Below are 21,797 nucleotides of genomic sequence, written 5' to 3'. Positions count from 1 at the left end.
GGGATTTTCCATCTGAAAGATGGAATTTTCCACCTGGAACTTTCTACGGGAAAACCCTTGGACTACCCATGGTGATATCCACTCATCACCCTGGAAATTTCCACTGTCATTCCACTCATATAACCATGGTGGAAAACCAGAGGATTACCAGTGGAAATTTCCGGGGGTATCACTGAAAAATCCCTTGGGAAACCCCATGGACTACCACTGGATATTGCTGCTGGAAATTTCCACTGGTATTCCGCACGGATTCCATGGGAGTCTACCCGTGGTATATCTCAAAGGGAAAACCACTGGATTAACCCTGGTGTTTTCTACCCATATAAAGGGAAATTTCCGTCCTTATTCCATGCGGAACACCAGGGGTAAGAATCCAGGTGGAAAGCTAAGGGATCTCCAGTGGTTATTTCCATGGGCACTCATGGAAATATCCGGTCTGTCATCCGTGGCTGGATCCATTTCTTATAGGGATGTCATAGATGTCAGTGCACCATTGGTAGTAGAAATCAACGGGGAAGCTTGATCCAAAGGGTTGGTTGTTAGATCCCGAGGTTTGATACCATCCGTATTCATTGCAAGTCTGAAAGAGCCACTGGCGCATGATGTCTGTGGTCCACTGAGTTCGACTGTAGTATTCAACGAAATATTTGTATTCAGCTGACCAACATCCACCCATTCTCCTCCGAGCATACTCAGTAAATCCATCAATGTCGGTATCTTGACTCATGATGATTTCGCAAGTTCCTTCAATATCTCCCGGCCAGTGATACTGAACTACGCCAGCCAACAATCCCGAGAGGCTGCTAAAGAATTGCCAAATATCAAGTTGGTTGTTGGTTAGAGGTTGACATAGATTGAACAACTCAGATAGGGCAGCAAATTCTCCAGCTTCTATCATTCGTTCTGCTTCCCTAAAGGCTCCATCCAGACGGTTGTAGCACTCATCTCCACTAACAATCCTGATTGATTCACCCACAGTCTCGAAATACTCAACGAAGTCCGCTTTGGCTAAGAGAGGTGCACTGGAAGACCACGCTCCATTGATTAAATGTGGATAGTACTGTCTGAACCAAGTTACCATCGTTGCTGAGTAGGAGGCTCCAACAAGAATGACTCCTGAACTTGAAGCACCGGGGATCTCTTGTTTCTTAACTTCGATAAAGTGGGCGAGGTCTGCTAGGGCTTGGTTGACATGCAAATATTGAAGGTTTTCAAATGAAAGATCAGGTGTTGGACGACTTTGACCATAAAATCGGTGTTCCGTATAAAATAGGTATCCATTCAATTCTCTAGCCATGTCAAATGTATGACCTCCCGTGATCCATCCAGGTGAAACTGACCATTCACCTCCCACGTAGATGAATATAGGACCTCCGGGTTTATAGAAGTTATCATTAGCCAAATATCTCATTTGATACGTGGCATTGTTGTTATCGTCGAAATTGTCCAATTTTTGTTCAATCCATTCTTCGGTTACGACCCTAGGGTCTATTTTGGGAGTTGGTGGAGGTGCTTCCCGATGCAAATCCTCTAAAATTTTCCATGGATTGGACAGCACTTCACAAATTCCCAACGATAGTAACAGAAAATACAAAATTCTTTGACTAGTCTTCATTTTCACAGAAAAATTCTTCTCTTACTGACGAATGTAGGCAATTAACTTTCTATATTATACTGACCTTATCTTTGAGCATTCTCGATCACTAAAGGTGCAAGGATTTGAAAGAAGTGTGGAGGATTTATTATAAGTGTTAAGTGCCTTAAATCCTCTACGCTTGCGGGAAAATATCACTCATGATTAAGGAATTATACAATAAGTTTGAGTACTTCAAGTACCTCTTATGTTGAGACTGATTAAAAACTTCGTAGAATCTGAGGTCAAGGTTCTATTTTTGCAATGGAGAAAAATTGAAAACTTTTTGTGAAGTTCGCGTTAGTTTTCAATTTCAAGACCATGTTGGTATAATTAATGTGATCATTAAATACAAAAATTGTAAAATTGAATTATCTTAATATGAAATAAGTTTATTGAAAGGGGATTAATTTTCACTAAAAATGTAGTTTTAACGTATCTGTAGATTAATTAGACAAGTTTGTCAACATAAAGTGGACAGTGCACTCAGGAACCTTAATAACCTTAGAAGTCGAAGTATAAGACAGTGCAGTGTTGTGCGCTAAGGCATGAATAAGGTAATCAAAATAGCAAATATCCCTGTAGATATAAAAACAAAATTTTGTTAGAGAACCTATTCGGATCTCAAGGATCGAAATTTTGCACTCTCTTATGGTATTTGTTGCTCTCACAATTTTAATTGGGCGTCTCTTGAAAATGACAGCAATTGACCAGCTTGTGAAGTACTGTAGGTGCAGGTGACTTTGCCCTCTGGAGTCTGGAGATGATTTTGCCTACTGCAGTTCGTAAGCTTTCCTTTATTCGAGCACTTAAGGATGGTCTTTACGGATCGGACATGATAGATAGGATCGGTGTGCGGTGTAGATCATCCTTAAAAACTAAAATTAAAGAAAAGCTTACGAACAGCATAGTGTAGTCAACCGCATCTACGGCACCCTCATACTAAATGATTTCTCAAATTTCTCTTATGAGAGTGGTTCGTTTCAGGAGTTTAATCTGGTTAGGTTTAATGGTTAAAAGATAAAAAAATATTTGGCGTTGTTTTTCAGTGTACGCCAAACAATAGAGACAAATTTATTCTAATTGCACAGTAAATAAACTAATAGTATGGCATGACTGGGGAAAGGAATTGTTGTCGGAAATATCTCACATGGATTATTTGTTGTCTTATTGACTTCTATTGTGGTTTCAATTGTTGTCCCACTAGTTCCAATGTCTATTTCTAATTATATAAGAGATCCTACACGTTGTTGTATAACCTTAAATCATTATTGTGTTAATTACTTAACAAAATTTATTTACACAAAATCAACATCATCTGAGTTTGCACATAAAAGCTTATCGTTTTTGAATCGTTGATCGTCTGTTATCTTAGAATATAAATAACCATTGCCTTACAAGGGATGTTGTTCTTAGCTTGCTGGCCAGCATTTCAGGACTGTCATCATCGCTTATAGAATACAAATCTGCACAATGTGATGCCATAGGGATGACGGCTGTTGGTGCGAAAGAATTGACGTTTTCTTGTACCCCCATTGGTCTCCATGGATCCAATTGTCCATGAGTTGAATAGACGTTGGTAATAATTGGGTTCATTCCGTTTTGATTGAGATTAGTGACGTAGATGTTGTAGTTTATTGAGTCGTTGTAGAAGGATTCATCATAGAGGTCAGTGCACCATTGGTAGTAGAAATCAATGGGGAAACTCGATCCAAATGGTTGGTTGTTAGATCCCGAGGTTTGATACCATCCGTATTCATTGCAAGTCTGAAAGAGCCACTGACGCATGATATTATTGGTCCATTGAGTTCGACTGTAGTATTCAACGAAATATTCGTATTCAGCTGACCAACATCCACCCATTCTCCTCCGAGCATACTCAGCAAATCCATCAATGTCGGTATCTTGACTCATGATGATTTCGCAAGTTCCTTCAATATCTCCCGGCCAGTGATACTGAACTACGCCGGCTAACAATCCCGAAAGGCTACTAAAGAAGTTCCAAATATCAAGTTGGTTGTTGGTAAGAGGTTGACATAGGTTGAACAATTCAGATAGGGCAGCAAATTCTCCAGCTTCTATCATTCGTTCTGCTTCCCTAAAGGCTCCATCCAGACGGTTGTAGCATTCATCTCCACTAACAATCCTGATTGATTCACCCACAGTCTCGAAGTATTCAACAAAGTCCGCTTTGGCTAGGAGAGGTGCACTGGAAGACCACGCTCCATTGATTAAATGAGGATAGTACTGTCTGAACCAAGTTACCATCGTCGCTGAGTAGGAGGCTCCTACAAGAATGACTCCTGAACTTGAAGCACCGGGGATCTCTTGTTTCTTAACTTCGATAAAGTGGGCGAGGTCTGCTAGGGCTTGGTTGACATGCAAATATTGAAGGTTTTCAAATGAAAGATCAGGTGTTGGACGACTTTGACCATAAAATCGGTGTTCCGTATAAAATAGGTATCCATTCAATTCTCTAGCCATGTCAAATGTATGACCTCCCGTGATCCATCCAGGTGAAACTGACCATTCACCTCCCACGTAGATGAATATAGGACCTCCAGGTTGGTAGAACTCAGCATTAGCCAAATATCTCATTTGATACGTGGCATTGTTGTTATCGTCGAAATTGTCCAATTTTTGTTCAATCCATTCTTCGGTTACAACTCTAGGGTCGATTTTGGGAGTTGGAGGAGGTGGTTCCCGATGCAAATCCTCTAAAATTTTCCATGGATTGGACAGCACTTCACAAATTCCCAACGATAGTAACAGAAAATACAAAATTCTTTGACTAGTCTTCATCTTCACAGAAAAATTCTTCTCTTACTGGCGAATGTCGGCTGATTGATTCGCTATTTTATACTGACCTTATCTTCAAATATTATCGATCAGTAAAGGCCTCAAAAATTTGAGAGAAATATATAAGATTTATAGCCTGTGTTATCGTTCATGGGGATTATCATTGATGAATATGTGGAATACAATAAGTTTGAATATCCGTTGCTGATTGGTCAAGAATACTGATTTTCTTAGAATTCAAAGTCAAGGTTTTGTATTAGTAAATTCTGAGAGATCAATAAAGAGTTTTGTTTTGAAATAATTTCGCACGTGATTGTTCCAAAATATTTCGTTTTATTTATAGAAATATTGTTACCATAGGTCAGTGTTTTGATAAGACTTTTAAGTGCGTGTGTTACCAAACAAGTTTAAAGTGGTTCTTAATTTAAGGCCCATTTCGCCATGATAAATGGCCACGTTTGGCTATTAAACGCAAAAAACTTCAAACATGTGAGTGAAGTGACAAAATTTCATGATTCAGAGTTTCTTAGAAAGAGTTTATTGCGAGAAGATTAATCTTTACAAGAAGATAGAGTCAAATTTAGCCTAATTGCACAGTAAAAAAACTAATTGTACGGCGTGGCTTCATCAATTCCTAACCATTGAAGGATAAGAGATCTAGCACGGGTCTGCACAGCTCTCAGCCCTGAATAAACGGTTTGTGACATGGGCATGAAATCAGCTCCTTGGCCAAAGAAAGGAATAATATCAGCTGGTGTTTCTTCATTTAAGTCTTCCAGTATAGAAAGTGATCTCTCAGCGTCCAATTCACCGTTTGTGTAGTAGACTCTAGTCACGTTTGGAGACAATCCGCCAAATTGTGCATTTGTATTGTTGATATTTCTGTGAATATCTTCTTCGGTAATACTGGAATAGGGGAACAAACAATAATTCCAATGATACATCTAGCTATAATTTTATGTTTGGTATAAAACTCACGTTCCATTGAGTAGCATGCCGCACTGTTCGTACATAATTTGGTACGGAAAACGATGTCCAAATGGATGGTCTTCTCCGTCAGATGACCTAAACCAGCCTTGTTCGTTGCAACTTTGCCAGACTTGCTGTCGTCCGCCAATTATAGATCCAATGGAGTCCCAATCGGGATCCATGTATATATAGAGGTATTCATCGACATTTCCTTGTAAACAACCAGCTTCTTGATAGATAGCTGTATAGATCCAATCGGCTAAGCCATACAGTTCATTTTCCCCTCTATCCAAATAACCACAGAAGCTTGTGATTCCACTAGAACTATTATGAAAAGGCAATTAGAAGGTGTTATATTTCTGAAAATTACATCTACAAAATGTTTGATTGTACTTACTGTAACATGCTAATATACATCCCAATAGCTGTTGCAATAGTTCCGAAAAACAGTCCTCCTCCTAATTCTGGATCAAATTCCTGTTCTGTAGGGCACATTCTGAACACTTCGAATAATTTTGTGTAGTTTCCTTCGGCAAAAAGTTCCTCAAGCATAACGAAAGCGTTAGCCATTCGGGTGTAACAGATTAGACCACCGTAGATCCTGATTGTTTCTGCTGCATTTGGTAGGAATTCATGGAAATTGACAATAGCATTCACTTTAGCACTTGAAGCCCAGGCTCCATCTATCAGTTCAGGATATTTTAATCTCATCCATGACGCTAATGCTCCACCATGACCAATTCCAGCTGCAATAACTTGAGCATCATGAAGATCTGGTGAGGAAGCCTTGAGGTAACGGACTAATTCAGCAGCGTCTGCTAAAGCTTGTGCTGATGTAAGGTAGACGAGGTTCTCTTTTGTTAAATCTGGTGTAGGTCTACTTTCTCCGTAGTACCTGTGTTCGGTTCCTACGAGAACAGCTCCAACTTCTTCAGCGATGTCTCTAAAATGGCTAGAATTGAGGCGACCAATAGTCGTGTAGAAGTCCATTCCTCCCATGAAGAGGAAAATAGGTCCTCCAGGTTCATAGAACGAGTCATCAATGTAGTAGGTATTCTCCCACGTTTCTGTGTTGTTGTAGTCAAAGTGATCCTGCCATTGGGTAATGTTTCTTCTTTCAATTTCACCAGAGGCCATGGCTATCAAGACCCCAAGTAAGAGGGATATTTGCACCAACTTTGTCAACATTTTAGTAAATTGTTTTGAATTGTAAATACGTATTGTTCGTAGTAGGAAGCTAAGATGATTACTGATCCATTGAGTACCTATTAGCCACCTTTATAGCAAAATCTTTATCATTCAATGGGGTAGTGATTACTTTTTTATACTAGTAGAATTTTGTAATAGCTTATCAGGCAATAAATTTGTCAATCTTTTATTAATCTAAATTTTGTATCATGTGCGGTACTTTTTGTCACATGGCCGGAAAGTTTGTGAAATTTAAGTCTTATGTTGAGGTGTTGATCTTTTTCATATGACGCCTCGTCATATGAGAGAAGATAGTCCATTCATGAACCTGACCTACCGCATTGTCGCGATACTGTTGGGCTGATAGATTGGAATGTGATGGGCTAATGAGTGGACTCTTCAATTGAGACATTCTCGTGACCACACGACTCGTGACAGACGTCTGGACGCGTGGTGGAGACTTTGGTAGAACGTGCCATGAGGATTTAATTAGTACCCCATTGATTTCACTAAAATAACCATTGTAATTAAGTGCAGCCATTGCAAGGGGGCAATCGCTTGAATACAAATCACTTCTTTCATATTGAAAACAAATAAAGTTGAAGCATCATTCCGTGATAAATGGGGAATTTACATGAGAGTCAATGATTTTTACCTCATTTGAGAAACATGTTTACAGGGTGTCGTTGAAAATAGCTTCTATGAAGCTGAATATTATTTAATATAATCTAGGCAAATGTTTATTGCAAAGTGATAGTTTAGGTAGCATCCAACCTATAAGTGTGGGAGGTTAAAGTTATTCGTAATTTTATTACTAATCTTTAAATATTGATTATAAACACATCTGCTTACATTTTCACCTCATAAAATTTACTATATATGGATAAAGTATTCAAGTTTTTTAGTTTATAGGTCATTGCAATTGAGAATAAACTGACTAAACTGCTTTTGTTGTTACTGAATGATATTTATACTAAAGCCAAATTTCTTATAAAATAAATTTAGATGATGCATTCAAATTTATTTAATCTGATTTCTAAGTACGTCAAATGAAAGGATTATGCTGAATCTTCGATTCAAAAATTAACTTTCCTAAATATATTCAAAAGATTGGCTTTTTTACATTAAGGTTGGCACAACATAACCCCACATTATATAAAAATTATTCAATATAATTTACAGAACTTCATTCTTTAAATTCATCCTATTTACGGGTTAAGACTCAAAGATTTTTAATCCTTATGTTAATCATATTAAAAATAAAAAAGGGAGGCTTTACGAAGTGCTCGAACTCGTGACTTAGATGCTATACCTCAAAAGCCCTTTCGCGTCATTTACTAATTGTCGAAAATTGCTTATCGATTCAGAACCAAAACCAGTTGATTTTTATCGGAAATTCCAAGACCTTTCTAACGAGTTCAAACATTATACCATTCGGATGAGAAATACGCTCTATAGTGCGTTTTTAACATTTAACCTTGAAAAAACCTTATTAGGAATGATTCAAAGGAATCTTCGTGTAAGAACAGAAATTTCAGCCTGGATAATATCTAAAAATGAAAAAAGCTCAAGACGCATTTTTGACTAATTTCAAAACATGGTTTTGGATAGGAAGGGGTGTAGTGGGAAGAAATGAGGAGTATGTTAACGATCCTTGGGTTCATTTATGAGGGGATCCCTCGAAGGTCTCAAGCCTCTATCTCCAACCGTTTGGTCTCTAGAGTTGGCGAAATTTGGACAGACAGACGGACAGACGGATAAACACAGATAAACAGCGTAGCGCCAAAAAAGTCGAAACTTCAGATTTTCAGAATTCTACCAAAATACGAACCCTTGGAGAGTAAAGAGTTGAAATATAAATGTATAATTCAAAATCGAGGGATTTATAATATACTGTTCTCTCTGTGGAGTTAGACCAGTAATATTCTTGTGTAATAAAAGTAGGGTTATCCATTTTATTGCTTTGAACACAAAAAGAACAAGAAAAACAATAAGATGCAAACAGAGAAAATATAAAGAAAAGGAAAAAAAGATGTTCATAAAGTTGAAGCTCGAATTGCGAAATGACAGATGACAGTGTTCAGCTGTCATTAATGACATACAGTAGACTCTCTCTCAATCGGGCATATGGGGCAAAATGTCATCCAAATTATCGAGAGATTTGAGCGTCAAAGTCATTGTAAATTCCACAAAAAGCGCTCAATTATAAAGAATCACGATAAAATAAGAGAAACTACAGCGAATTTGAGTAAATTTGCTTCAAAATCAAGCGTGAAAATGGCCAAGAGCGAGAGTCTACTGTATTAAGTTTAACCTAAATATCAATACAGTAGAGTCCCGCTATAGGCCATCGCTCTATAGTCTACAATTTATCGACCGTTGATTTTAAAACACTTATTTTAAGTTAGGTTATGTTTTTTAGTACGAAACATGAAATATTGTCATAATTATTTTAATATTTTTCGCAAACTTTATTGAGTAGTTGTGATAATTGTGATCCATAATGAAGAGAGTGAGGACAAGTACCACAATCGCAAAGAAAGTGGAAGCCGTCGAGCAATTTTAATACTAAAAGTCGTTGATAATTTTAAAAAATGGCATGGACTATAGTGTGATCCAAGTGTCAAATCTGGAACCAAATATGGACTATAGCGAGACTCTACTGTGCTATTTTGTCGAGCAGTGTCGGTTCTGCCTTCAAAATAAATTTTATAATCATTTATTTAAATTGTAAAATCAATAATGTAAAGAAATTTCGGAATTTAATTTCAAAAAATTTGGTTAAGATCGGTGGCAGCCAAAATCCCGAAAGCCAAAATACCGAAAGCCAAAATCCCAAAAGCCAAAATCCCGAATTTTCAAAATCCTGAAAGGGATGAAATTACATGGAGGAAAATGTTTAGAATAATTTGCCAAGACATTGAAGATTTCCCTTTGCCTCCAGCAGCACGCGAGTGCAATTATGGGAGTAGCTATGACAAATTTAATAATTCGGGATTTTGGCTTTCGGGATTTTGGCCCATTCGAGATTTTGGCTTTCGGGATTTTGGCTTTCGGGATTTTGACCGGGACCCGGTTAAGATATACATAACCTCAAATTTGAATAATAAGAGCAATTTCTTTGTGGAACGTAGAAATCAAGATCAAGCATGCAGAAATTTCTATATGGATACCATTATGATTTGGATTGAATAAAAGTAATCATTTGATTTTGGCAATTAATTTTTAAAATATATTAACCCCAATAATTTAGGAGCATACTGTATCTTATGCAGTGATATATGATAAAATTGAGGTGAATCCGTCCAATATTGGGGTAAAGTATTCCTGGATTTCTATTCTTGGATTTGTCAATGGACTGAAAGTTTAATCGATTTCAGTTCATTGCACAGACATGACATTTTATTCATTCTGGAGTATTATATGTGGAGCAATTTCTAACTTTTTGTGGGATTATTCGATGGAAATAGTGAAGGTATTTTTTGCGTTATTTGTTTTTAGCCTCAAAATATAACATTCACGACAACTTCACGTGCAGAAGAGCCCTCCAGACAACGTAATTTACCTTTTCGATATCAATAAATTCATACACAAATCCTCCTGCAATATGGGCAAAATATTTTGCGAGCTAAAAGAGGGGAAGAATTTATATCATGAAATTAATCTCATTGGTAAGGCTATGGAGAAGGTGTTTTGTCCTTCTTCACCAAGAAGAAAATATTTCTGGGAGTTGTATTGAAAATTCTTTGTCTATTGAATTTGCATGTCCGCAGAATTTCTTGAAACATTTCCAGACTCCTTTCAAGTTTCTTCTCTTCTTTTTTTTTCTTTTTTTTCTTCATGGGACTTAATGACAATGGAATCTTATACATCTTTGAAGTCCACCAGAAAATAATTCAACTCATGCTGGAATTTCATGTCAAGGCACAAAATATTTTTGGAGGATTTTTCTTCCAGTTCGTTGGGGCATTTCTTTTTTTTTGTTCCTGCATGGAGTATTTCAGAAGCTATAAAAATATTTCTTTCGTGTTATTTTTATAGAATTTTTAACGCGTCGTTTAGATAAGTCTAAATCGTCTAGTTTTGGAGTTTCATTCTTTTGTTTGAGAAGGGGGTTGATTTTTGTTAAGGAACTCTCCTTTGGGCTCTTGTGGACATCAAAAGGCATCCGCTTTTTTTCAGTTCAATGAAGAGCTACTGAATTTTCTCCTAATGAACATTAATGATTTTATTATGCAGTTCTAGAGAGGAAATTGAACCTTCTTCTGACCATATTGCGTAAGAAAAGAAAATACGGAAAAATGCATTTGAATTTTAACTGTGAGAGCAATTGAGGAAAAAAAATGCCCAAGTAAAGGCAGATGTGGAATGTTTAACATTTTTTCGTGGTGATTTTATTCTAAACTGAGTTTTTTTTATCGAAAAAAATTGGATCCTTTTGCGCCTCAAATGACAACAATACCGAGACCACCTTCACCTTCGTCCCTGATTCGCGGGACTTTTATATTGTGTGGCAAGTAAAACAATCATAAACCACAGAATGTGCCACGGATATGTAATGAGGATAGTTGAACCACAGAGCAGAGGAACACAAAAAGCCACCGGAAATGTGTCTTTCTTCCCAAACGATATGGGTATTGTGCAATGGGCCAAAGGAACTATCCGACATATCCTGTTGGTTTCTTGTAATGTTTCGGAAGAGTTGTGAAAAAAAGTCTTCGGAAAATCAAGGCGATTTCGGGTTATACAGAGAACTACTGTGTTTGCCATTCATCCATTTAATCCTCTCTTACTTTTTTTAACAGCTTCCATTTGAAGCATTTAAAAGCTCTGTCAAAATTTCCAAAAAATTGTTGAGTATTAGAACTGCTTTCTAAATCAATAATAAATACAGTACGACCTCGATAGAGTCAACCCTAAAAATTTTAAACATTGCCAAAAAAGTTTGTAAAATTCCAGGCTTAATGTCAAACTTTAAAATTACTTTTAGTAAGTCAGAACTTGGAAATAACGAACTCAAAGAGAGGGCAGTTATATAATTCATTTTTTTTTTTCAACTTTTGACACGGTTAGAGGCCAAATGGTAAGAGATATCGAATTCCGGTCTTCGACGCCCCTCCTCCACAAGTCAACACTATCTTGAACAGTTTTTCTTTTCCCCCCACCCCATTCTTAATACCATGTTTTTTGGTTTATTTCGAAAACGGCTCCTACGATTTCTTTCATTTTCCAATATGTTTTAGAGGTAATCAAGGCGAATATTTCGTCCTTGGATACCTATGTTTGATATCGAATTTTCGAAGATCAGAGTTTAACTACTTTGGAGAGCCTATTTTTCAATTGATTTGTTTAAATTTGGATTTTTTCAAAGATCTTGAAATTTCCAACCCGACTGCATTGGACTTGATTGGTCATTAGTCTGTCTGTTATTTTTCAAAAATATTTTTTATTTGTTCGAAAGCTTGTGATACGGCTAGAGGCTAAACGGTAAGAGATATCGTCTTCCGGTTTTCGACGACCCCCCCCCCCGTATAAGTTAACATTATATAGGACGGTATTTTTTATTTACCACCCCCACCCGATCCTTCCTTCTCAAAACCATGTTTTGTTTCGAAAACGGCTCCTATGGTTTCTTTCTTTTTCGAATACGTTCCTTTTGAAAACCTTTCCTGCTCCACTGTGGGGGTCATTGTTGTGATTCTGTCTCGTAAATTGAGGTTAAGTTTTTAATAAAGTAACTAAGGTTGCAATTAGAAGTTTCCTTAGCAGCAATCCATCGCATTGTAGATACAGTGGGTGTCAAAAGTTTGTTGCCTAATTTATGTTCGGGAAACCAGGTGCAAAAAATGATAGAAAAAATTACTTTTTAAAATTTTTCTTTTTGCAAATTAGTAGCCTGTTATCCGTAGATCTTATTTATATATTTCGAAAAAATTATTGCATTTTATTTCATATAAAAAATTATTGTTTTACAAAAGTTGTTCATTTTTGAAAAATCAAAAGTTTGTTGCCTCATTTGAAAAGTTAATCAAAAGGGTCAAAAACATGCAACTAACTTAAAATAAACCGACCATATATTGAGTTTATGTCATTTGAGAGGCCAATGGTGTGTTTGGACATTTCTAAAGTTGTATATGATAAATACATGTGTTTAAAAGTGATAATAAATAACAAGAAATAATCTGTTTTTTGATAATTCATAAATTAGGTTAAAATGGCATGTTAGACGGAGTTAAAAGGTGGGAAATCATCCAGAGATACTGCCGGAATGAATCTGCGTCATTAATTGCCAAATTTTATAGAAAATTACGAAAGGTTAGACATAAAATATTCAAATATTATATTAATGAGGTACGAGTACATCTGAAAAACATTACTGGCAGACCTAGGGTATCGACTCAGAGGGGTGATAACAGCATTGTAAGTATATCTGATAGTGACCCAATGATGTCTGCTTCATAAATTAAAAGATAGTTGGTTACTGAAGGAACACAGGTCCCTACAGTTACAAAAACGAGCTCATATTGAAAGAAAATGGTAAGAATGTTTGGGTGGCTCTCAATATTCCATTGGTAAGCAAGACCAATCTGAATAAAAAGTTGTAAATTTACTTGAGACATGTTAAACAAGTAAAACTACAATATTTTATCCAGATTAAACTAGCTAACCAATGGAATATTGAGAGCCACCCAAACATTCTTAACATTTTCTTTCAAAATGTGCTGGTTTTTGTAACTGTAGGGACCTGTGTTCCTCCAGTAACCAACTATCTTTTAATTTATGAAGCAGACATCATTGGGTCACTATCAGATATACTTACAATGCTGTTATCACCCCTCTGAGTCGATACCCTAGGTCTGCCAGTAACGTTTTTCAGATGTACTCGTACCTCATTAATATAATATTTGAATATTTTATGTCTAACCTTTCGTAATTTTCTATAAAATTTGGCAATTAACGACGCAGATTCATTCCGGCAGTATCTCTGGATGATTTCCCAATTTTTAACTTTTTGTAATTTGCCATTTTTAACCTAAATTATAAATTATCAAAAAACAGGTTATTTCTTGTTTTCTATAATCACTTTTATATACATATATTTACCATTGACAGCTTTAAAAATGTACAAACCCACCATTTGCCTCTCAAATGGCATAAACCCAAAATGTAACCGGTTTACATTAAGTTGGTTGCATTTTTTGATCATTTCAAATTAGTTTTTTAAATGAAGCAACAAACTTTTGATTTTTCAAAAACGACCAACTTTTGGAAAACAATTACTTTTGATATGAAATAAAATTAATTATTCTTTTTGAAAAATATAAATAATATCTACGGATTATAGGGAACTCATCTGCAAAAAGCAAAATTTGTAAAAGTAATTTTTTCTATAATTTTTTTCACTTGATTTCTCAGACATGCATTAGGCAACAAACTATTGACACCCACTGTATATAAAAATCGATCAAAAAAGCATTTAGAAAGCAGAAAATAACATAATTTATTTGTGTTTCTTCTATCAACTACACTGAACTCTGAAGTATAACTCCAAAATATCTTGATTTCAAGTTCAGAAAAAAAACCCTTTGAGTGTATCCGGCATCAAATGCAGCGCGTCCTTTCGTCTAGAATGACATTCTATTGAATTGATTTCTTTTTCATAGCTTTTCTTCCATTGTTTAACTATTTTTTCCACAGCATCAAACTCTATAAAACCTCCTCCTCAATTCCTTTTTTATCGTGGATTTGTTCATGAATTAGACGGAATCACCAATAGCTATCGATCTAAATTCATTCATTTATTTGATTTGATTGAGACATTCGATTAAATTGCAATGCGATATGCCTTCGGAAGAGTGATTAATGTTGAAGTTTATCTTTCAATTGGGGTTGTTCAATGTCTTCGTGTCTCTCAGATCCCTCGAAATAAAGCCATTTAATCCGTTGAAAGTAGCATGAAAAAAAGTCGGAAGTACTTTGGAGAGGAATTTAAATAAATATTTGTGCAGACACAATTGGTGCATTTGATTAAATTAAATTGAGTGCATAATTTTCCTGGGGCAATTTTCAGGTTTGAATTAATTCAAATATTTGGTGCCCGATTTAAGGGTGCTATTTGCTCATGTCTGAATGCAAAATGCTATGTTCAATTCAATTAATCAGTCCAATTGAATTTTGGATTATGCAAATATTTCACCCTCGAATTGGGGATTGTCTCTGAAATTAAGCCAATCCCAGTGTAGATTTTTAATTTTTCAGGAGATGTTATTATTTTTAAAAATAGCTCAATATAGTGTTTCATTTTGATAGGGTTTCAGAAGTTTATTTGAGATAATTTTGGAGGGAAAAATGAGTGAAAATGGACAGAAAATGAAGGGGAGTTGCTAATTCTTTTCTTGCAGGTGATCTTTTATGACTCTGACTGGAATCCCACGGTAGATCAGCAAGCAATGGATCGTGCCCATCGTTTGGGTCAGACCAAACAAGTCACGGTGTATCGGCTCATCTGCAAGGGAACCATCGAGGAGAGAATTTTGCAGAGGGCTCGCGAAAAGAGTGAGGTAAGTGACTTAGATGTTTTTTTTTTAGTACCATTCCTCCAGCACACATTAAGTTTGTAGTATAAACAATTTTTAGATGGATTCATCATGCAAGAGGGGCAGGTGTTAGAATTTAATTGAATTTTTGCGGTTTTTTTTGCAACATTTATTCTTGAGGAGTTGGCATTGTGGACAAAAAAGAAGACCCTCAATATTTGCGCTAATGTGGTCACTATTAGATCCACTCCGGGGAGTTTAATTACAGCAATTCAGACCATCACTGAAAGTGCAACATTCTATCAAAAGTAAATTGAATCGTGCATAAGATACTCAGGGTGGTTCTTTGGGTGGTCTTTTGCGGCAAAAGAACTATGTTTGTGGGAAGAATTTATTAAACAAATAACCGTTATTAAATAGGCGCAAAATCACTGGTTTATTGCTCAAACTCGTTCATTTATTTGCAAAACAAAAGCGATTTTGTTATTCAGTTTGATGTTTGTATGTTTCTTGAAATATAATGACGTTCCGAAACCTTAAAAAATAGTTTACACGGAATAAAGATATACGAGGATTCCTAAAGATATTTTTAATTAAAAATGAAAATTAAGAGTATATTTCAAAATTCGAAAGAATTAAGTAAGACTAGAGATTGACCAATTTAACGAAGATTTTACGAGTTTAAACTTGAGGCAAAATTTTAAAAACCAGTAATGCACATTTCTTAAAAACTAATAGAGTGAAAGGAACGCTTCTTGACACTTTAAGAATTCGTATCAGGACTTATTGACACCCTGCTTTATACCATTTAGGATATGAAATTTGACCATCTCTTTATAGAAAAAGGTTATTACAAAAAAAAACGTCATGTTACTTACATTTTATTAGACACATTATATAAATTTTATTATTTTAATAAGTGTCAACAGGGGTTCATTGTTGAAGATGTTTTCCTTTGACCCTATAAAAAATAACACTTTTCTAGTATTCCTGAAGGTTTAGTAGAGAAAAGATTCTTAAAGACTCGGTCAAACAATTTGTTTAAAAGTACCAATATTTCTTGACGACTTTTGAAGATTCCTTAAGTTTAAAAAAAAAGAAAGATCAAGGGATATATTTGGGAGTTTTCCAAAGTTCATTGTAAATATTTGGAAAATTCTTTGTGATTTTAAAAGCAATCCAAGAAATAGTTTCGAAAATTAAACAATTTTATCGAGATATTTCTTTATCACACCTATTCAATGATTTTAAAGCGTTTGGTGATCTTATTTTAATTTTAAAATTTCGTGAAAATAAAATTAGCAATTTTAATAATTTTAGGTTCTGTAATTTAAGCTATTGAAAAAATATAAAAAAGAAGATTAATTATTAAAAAGATTTTTAAAATTTTCATCTGGATGCAAGATCATTTAGTAGCTGAATAAAGTACTTAAAATTAAGGAAAGTACACAGGAGAACTTTGAAATATAAATCAATGGGCATTTTTGAAGATTTCTAAAATTATAAAGCAGAAAAGATAAATGAAGAAAACTAAAATTGAGGATTATTGGAAGATGTTTGGTGTATTTCTAAAATTATTAGTTTTTAGAAGATAATTTAACTCTTGGGACCGCAGGAGTAAGCTAATGTCACGTTTTTTAGACCAAAAATATCTTATAGGTTAGGAAATAATCAAGGTCGAAAGTTGGATTTGAACATATTTATAGTTCGGAATCATCCACAAGAGATGGTTTTTCTTTGGTTCTAAGTAATTCGGAAAATTGCTTTTTTTTTTAGAATGTTAATATTTTCTTTTTGGTATTCAAAGTCCAAAAAAATCCGAAAGACTAACGGCTTTCAAAATAAAATCATTGAGAAAATAATATTCTTATATTTATTTTGGATTGAAGACAATTAGAATATTTGGTATAGTTTATTTTAAGAAAAGACTATATCGGAAGATTTAAAAAATGTAATGTATTATTTTTCTTTATGTTTTTTTGGAAATCACTTCCAGAGAAGATCAGTGAAAATTCCGAAAATGAAGAATTATGGATAGTATTCTGAATATTTCTAAAGATTCAGGAAGGTATTAAAAAAGATTTTTGAAATACAATTTTAAGACATAAATGCTTAGTGAACCTTTTACAGCATTGAAAATAACTTAAATATTTAATAATCTAAATAAATTGAATATGACGAGCATTAAAAATTCTTAAAATTGTAAACCCATTTTTTTAATTTTCGAAAAAGGAGATGTTTCTTATTATTATTTTTGAAATACAGATTCTAAAGTGTAATTTCAAGATTTTTAAAGAGAATATAATTAAAAAATTTCTAATTAGTTATTTAAACAAGGTAATGTTAAGTTATCCTTTAAAATGAAAGTTTTAAAGATTTCTTAAGTGTTATTTTTGAGCAGAAGGCAATTTTAAATCTTTAATTTAAATTTAAATTTTTAAATCAATAATTTATAGGAGTTGATTAGAAGATTTTATTAGTAGGTTTTCATAATTTTTATAAGAGTAAAGATCTCATGGATATGGGTTTGGGCCTCCCAAGGAACTAAAGAGTTTTTTCAATTAAAGTGAAACCGAACTTAACTAACCATTTGAACGATTCTAGCTTTTTACAATTAGCTTTTTCTTAAAATTTAGAAGTTGTTTAATAGGTAATACAAAAAAAATTTAACAAAAGCCTTCCTATTGTCCTTTTCTTATTTTTTCATATGCTGATGTTAGTATTTTACATTAACGATTTTTGGAGTAATTTTTGAGATTAAACAATTTCGAGCATTCGGCGAATTCTTCCTTCGCCCTCCCTTTTTTTCCCAAGCTTCAGAATTCAAAGGAAGCCGCAAAGATTGAGATCCTATTGTGATCTATTCACTTTGTGGTTTGTACGTGATTTGATAATGCATTTGGCGGGATCTCTAAGGCTTTGGAGAAAAAGGGAGCTAGAACAGCTGACAAAGTGTGACAATAGCGCACCTTTCTTAGTTTCCGATCTTGCGGTCAAAGGCACGTGTCTACAATGATGACACAGTGAAAAAAATATGACAGAAATTAATATAAAAAGCCTTCAATTTTGATTCCGCATCGTGCAATCATTTATATTTCTTTCACAACATTCTCTGGATCTCATGGTGGGAGGGCAAAATATTAAATTCTGTTCAAGTGGTAATTAATTTTTTCTCCTACTTCTCTTGAGCGCCGTTCCTCCTAATTTCATGAAAAATTTCAATGTTACGCTATCTTATTACAAAATCTTTTCTTTCTCACTTGTCTTCGGAAGAGACAGAATTAGTGGTCTCTTAAGCTAAAGAAGATCTGTTAGAAGGAAAAAATCGCATGAAAAGGCACTATTGTTCTTCATGAAATTTTTTGGGGTGGTGTGTTATAGAAAAATTAATTGAAAAGAGCATCAAAATGAAATGCTATGAATGAATTTTGGGAAGAGTGTGAAGAAAAATAAAAGAATGATATGAAATTTGGTAAAGAAAAACACTAAATCTGTGTGATAATTTATTCTTAATGTGTGACTCCCATAAATAGTCATTTGTCATATTTTTTTCATCATCTTGTCGGTCTTGACGATTTTTTTTGCCCAGAACAATTAGTCAAAGAAAATCACTGCATGGTGACTTTCAAAAGGAACTCTTTTCTGTTTGAAATGGGAATTGGGCATGATAAAGAGAGCGATTTAGGGTGAAGAAGAGTGAATGATATTCAATTGCCGGAGCAGTTTGAATGAGTTGATGAAAAATGATGAAATAATTTGTCATCGTTGACTTTAAATTACATGATTTTGAATTTGACGCATAAGAAATAATTTTACGTACAAATTTTTGCTTGTTGAATTGTCTGTCATTTTAGACTCTAATGATGCTTTTTACTGAAGTTTAAGAGGTTTGGTGTGTGAAGAATATCTGAGTTTTGACAAGTTTTGAGCACAGAAATCACTAAAATGTTCTGAACTTAACCTCAAATTTTCCGTTTTGTCAAATATTGGATAACAAATTAACTGAATTTATTATTTTTCTGACTTTAATTAATATTGAAAATGCATAGGGTAAAGTGATATAAGTTGGACATAGTGTTATAAGTTGGACAATTCGTCGGTACAAGTTGGACAGGGATTTTTTCTTGATAAATACAGTACTAAATTTTTTTTTTAAGCACAAGGAACCAAATTATAAAATTAGACATTAAAAATATACAAATAAAAATGAAGTACTAAATTTATCAAGAAAAAAAGCCCTGTCCAACTTGTACCATTGTCCAACTTGTACTATGGTCCAACTCGTACCACTTTACCCTACAACTCTTCTGAATGACGCTAGAATTTTTGAGACTTTCTTAACATAACCACAAAACGGTATTTTCAATTGATCTTATTTTGATGTTCTTAACCTTAACATTTAGGCGACTCTGACAATTCATGCAACCGATATGAAAATCATTAAATTTTAAAGGTCAAACTTACAACTTTTAGAGTTGGATGGAATAAATTAATAAAAAGCTAAGAGGTTTTACAATATTCTAAACCTAACCTCAAAATCTCAAATTTTCTCTATCTATCCGTCAATTTTAATAAATTGTGTAAATAGAATAAATTTAATTAAAATTTTTATATATAAATTTTAATACAAATTAATAATTGTCATTGGAACAATTCTTCAGAACTTTGAACTTTCTTGTATGTACAAGAAATATTAAAGATCATTAGAAACTGTCAATATTTTAACATAACCTCAAAAATTGTAATCCATCTACCAACGACCAACATTTCAATTTAAAATGTAACATTTAAGATTATGTAAAGAAAATTTTGCGTGGAGTCTGAATTAGAACAAATTTTTTTCTGGTGCTTCCTCAATATTATCGTATTTTGTTAACTTTCTCAGATTTGAAAATTGAGAAGTATAATCTATATATCCTCAAATGATCATATTTGAGGAACTTGACTGTAGAAAGGTGAGAAGAAAAACGGTATAGAAAGTAAAAAGAAAAACAAGAACGCAACGACATTCCTAATTTTTTGATAGTCAGTGAGAGTGAATGAAATCTAGACCTAGTTATCTCTATCGTTTTTATAAGCAGTTTCGAAAACATATTTACTAAACAAAAGTTAGTAGGTTCGGCATTAGAATCTCTTTTTTGAAACTCTTGAAGGATTTTTGCAGATCACAGAGGATTTTATAAATTTCTGAATATTTAGTACTTACTTCTTTTCGAATATCAATAAACATCATTAGCCTTTTACTAAAGACTTCTGTGAGATAAAATCTAAATTAAAAAAGAAAAATTGAAAATTCTCAGATTCTGTATTTAGTCAAGTGTGATAATCCGGGCGCTTCGCTATCTGGATCATTTATGACTAATCCACTTAAAATAATATTTTTATTTTTATTTCCGTAATATAGTCACTACAGTAACATAATATAACTATTCAAATTTGAGAAAAAGCAAAAAATAATATTTTTACCCATTAAATAAGTGAGTGTAATCGACTCATTTCAATCTTGTGCCAGCTGGGTTCTTAACTAAAAATTTTCTAGCAGTGATATTTTCGCTAATGACAGCTGGTTGATTGAAAATATTTATTGTTTTTTCCTTGTGAAAAAAATATTTTAAATCAAAAAGTTTAATTAATATTGAATTAGCGAAAAGGCGACCCAGTTAGTGCATGCTGACCTATTTCAGTATTATCATAATTTTATAAATTTTCTTTAATATTTTTGATATTTTTTTTTTAATATTATGTTTCTGAATGAAACAGTGAATAATTCTATGGATTTAGGAGATGTAAAAAAGAATTCCATCAGTCCAAAAACAAGCGATTAAGTAGCACTCTTCGGAAAACGATCCAGTTACCCCACCTTACTATATGCAAAACGTTTGCAATTATTACCGATTTTTTTTTTAGATTTCCTAAAATATATATACGTCATATCTATAAAGATTTGAATATTTTTAGAGGATGAATTGTATTTCCTAAGTAAATGATTGTAAGTAGTAAGGTACCAGCAGCGTGATGTAGATAGCATGCACCTGCCGTCGAGCACGATGATGTTGGTGACGTCACAGGTGCTGTTATGATGGTCGATGGGCTACGTGCAGCCCGTTTTCCGCTCCCCTCTCCCCGCTGCCCACCCCCTGTTCCCCCCGTTCTGATACTTTGGTTAATAATTTTAAGTAAATATGCTGCATGATGATGTCATGGCGAGCACGATGATGTAGATATCACAATTGCTGATGAATTCTTGCGGCGAGCACAGTGATGTAGATATCACAATTGCTGATGAATTCTTGCGGCGAGCACAGTGATGTAGAGATATCACATTTGCTGATGAATTCTTGCGGCGAGCACAGTGATGTAGAGATATCACATTTGCTGATGAATTCTTGCGGCGAGCACAATGATGTTTTTTTCTTAAATGCAATGCACTGTTCATTATGTGAAAAAAAAAAATGCAGTGCAATATGAGACCTTTTCGCGCGCTCGCTACCATATGGATAAGAAGTGCGATGAAATTTAATTGATGAGTGGAATTTCACAATATTATGAAAATCTTAGATCACTCAACTCCTCACAAGAATTGCAAATTCTGTTTTTTTTTTGCTTTCATATTCAGTGAATGAAATTTTAGGTGAGATTCTTCATAATCTTTTCCTCTGCAGTGACCAAGT

At 34.2% G+C, this 21,797-nt stretch overlaps 3 protein-coding genes across 3 annotated transcripts in view; 1 reads left to right on the top strand and 2 right to left on the bottom strand.

Annotated features, from left to right (window-relative positions):
- LOC129810437 (chromatin-remodeling ATPase INO80) overlaps positions 1–21,797 on the top strand; it is a 144,700-nt gene that overhangs the window by 34,393 nt on the left and 88,510 nt on the right. The window contains exon 5 of the mRNA XM_055860925.1: positions 14,992–15,150. Within this exon, the coding sequence (XP_055716900.1) occupies positions 14,992–15,150 (159 nt within the window). The remainder of the gene's footprint in view (positions 1–14,991; positions 15,151–21,797) is intronic.
- LOC129810444 (putative serine protease K12H4.7) lies at positions 2,905–4,458 on the bottom strand. The gene has a single exon (XM_055860938.1). It carries the CDS (start codon positions 4,433–4,435, stop codon positions 3,005–3,007), a length of 1,431 nt encoding a protein of 476 aa, XP_055716913.1. The 5' UTR covers positions 4,436–4,458; the 3' UTR covers positions 2,905–3,004.
- On the bottom strand, positions 4,955–6,621 carry LOC129810449 (putative serine protease K12H4.7). The gene is made up of 3 exons (XM_055860969.1): positions 5,799–6,621; positions 5,411–5,725; positions 4,955–5,338 (listed from the first exon to the last, which is right to left on the bottom strand). Exons 1-3 carry the CDS (start codon positions 6,587–6,589, stop codon positions 5,038–5,040), a joined length of 1,407 nt encoding a protein of 468 aa, XP_055716944.1. The 5' UTR covers positions 6,590–6,621; the 3' UTR covers positions 4,955–5,037.

This window comes from Phlebotomus papatasi, chromosome 1 (genome assembly GCF_024763615.1).
Source record: "Phlebotomus papatasi isolate M1 chromosome 1, Ppap_2.1, whole genome shotgun sequence".
Taxonomy (NCBI): Eukaryota; Metazoa; Arthropoda; class Insecta; order Diptera; family Psychodidae; genus Phlebotomus; species Phlebotomus papatasi.
The sequence above is the reverse complement of the archived record's forward strand: the minus strand, read 5'-3'. Positions and strand labels throughout refer to the sequence as shown.

Excerpts from the sequence above, each read along its gene's own strand:
- LOC129810444 (XM_055860938.1), bottom strand. The coding sequence starts at position 4,435 with ATGAAGACTAGTCAAAGAATTTTGTATTTTCTGTTACTATCGTTGGGA.
- LOC129810449 (XM_055860969.1), bottom strand. The coding sequence starts at position 6,589 with ATGTTGACAAAGTTGGTGCAAATATCCCTCTTACTTGGGGTCTTGATA. Across the intron at positions 5,726-5,798 it reads ATGTATATTAGCATGTTACA|TTCTAGTGGAATCACAAGCT; the intron begins GTAAGTACAATC and ends TTTTCATAATAG. Across the intron at positions 5,339-5,410 it reads GGCATGCTACTCAATGGAAC|TATTACCGAAGAAGATATTC; the intron begins GTGAGTTTTATA and ends CCCCTATTCCAG.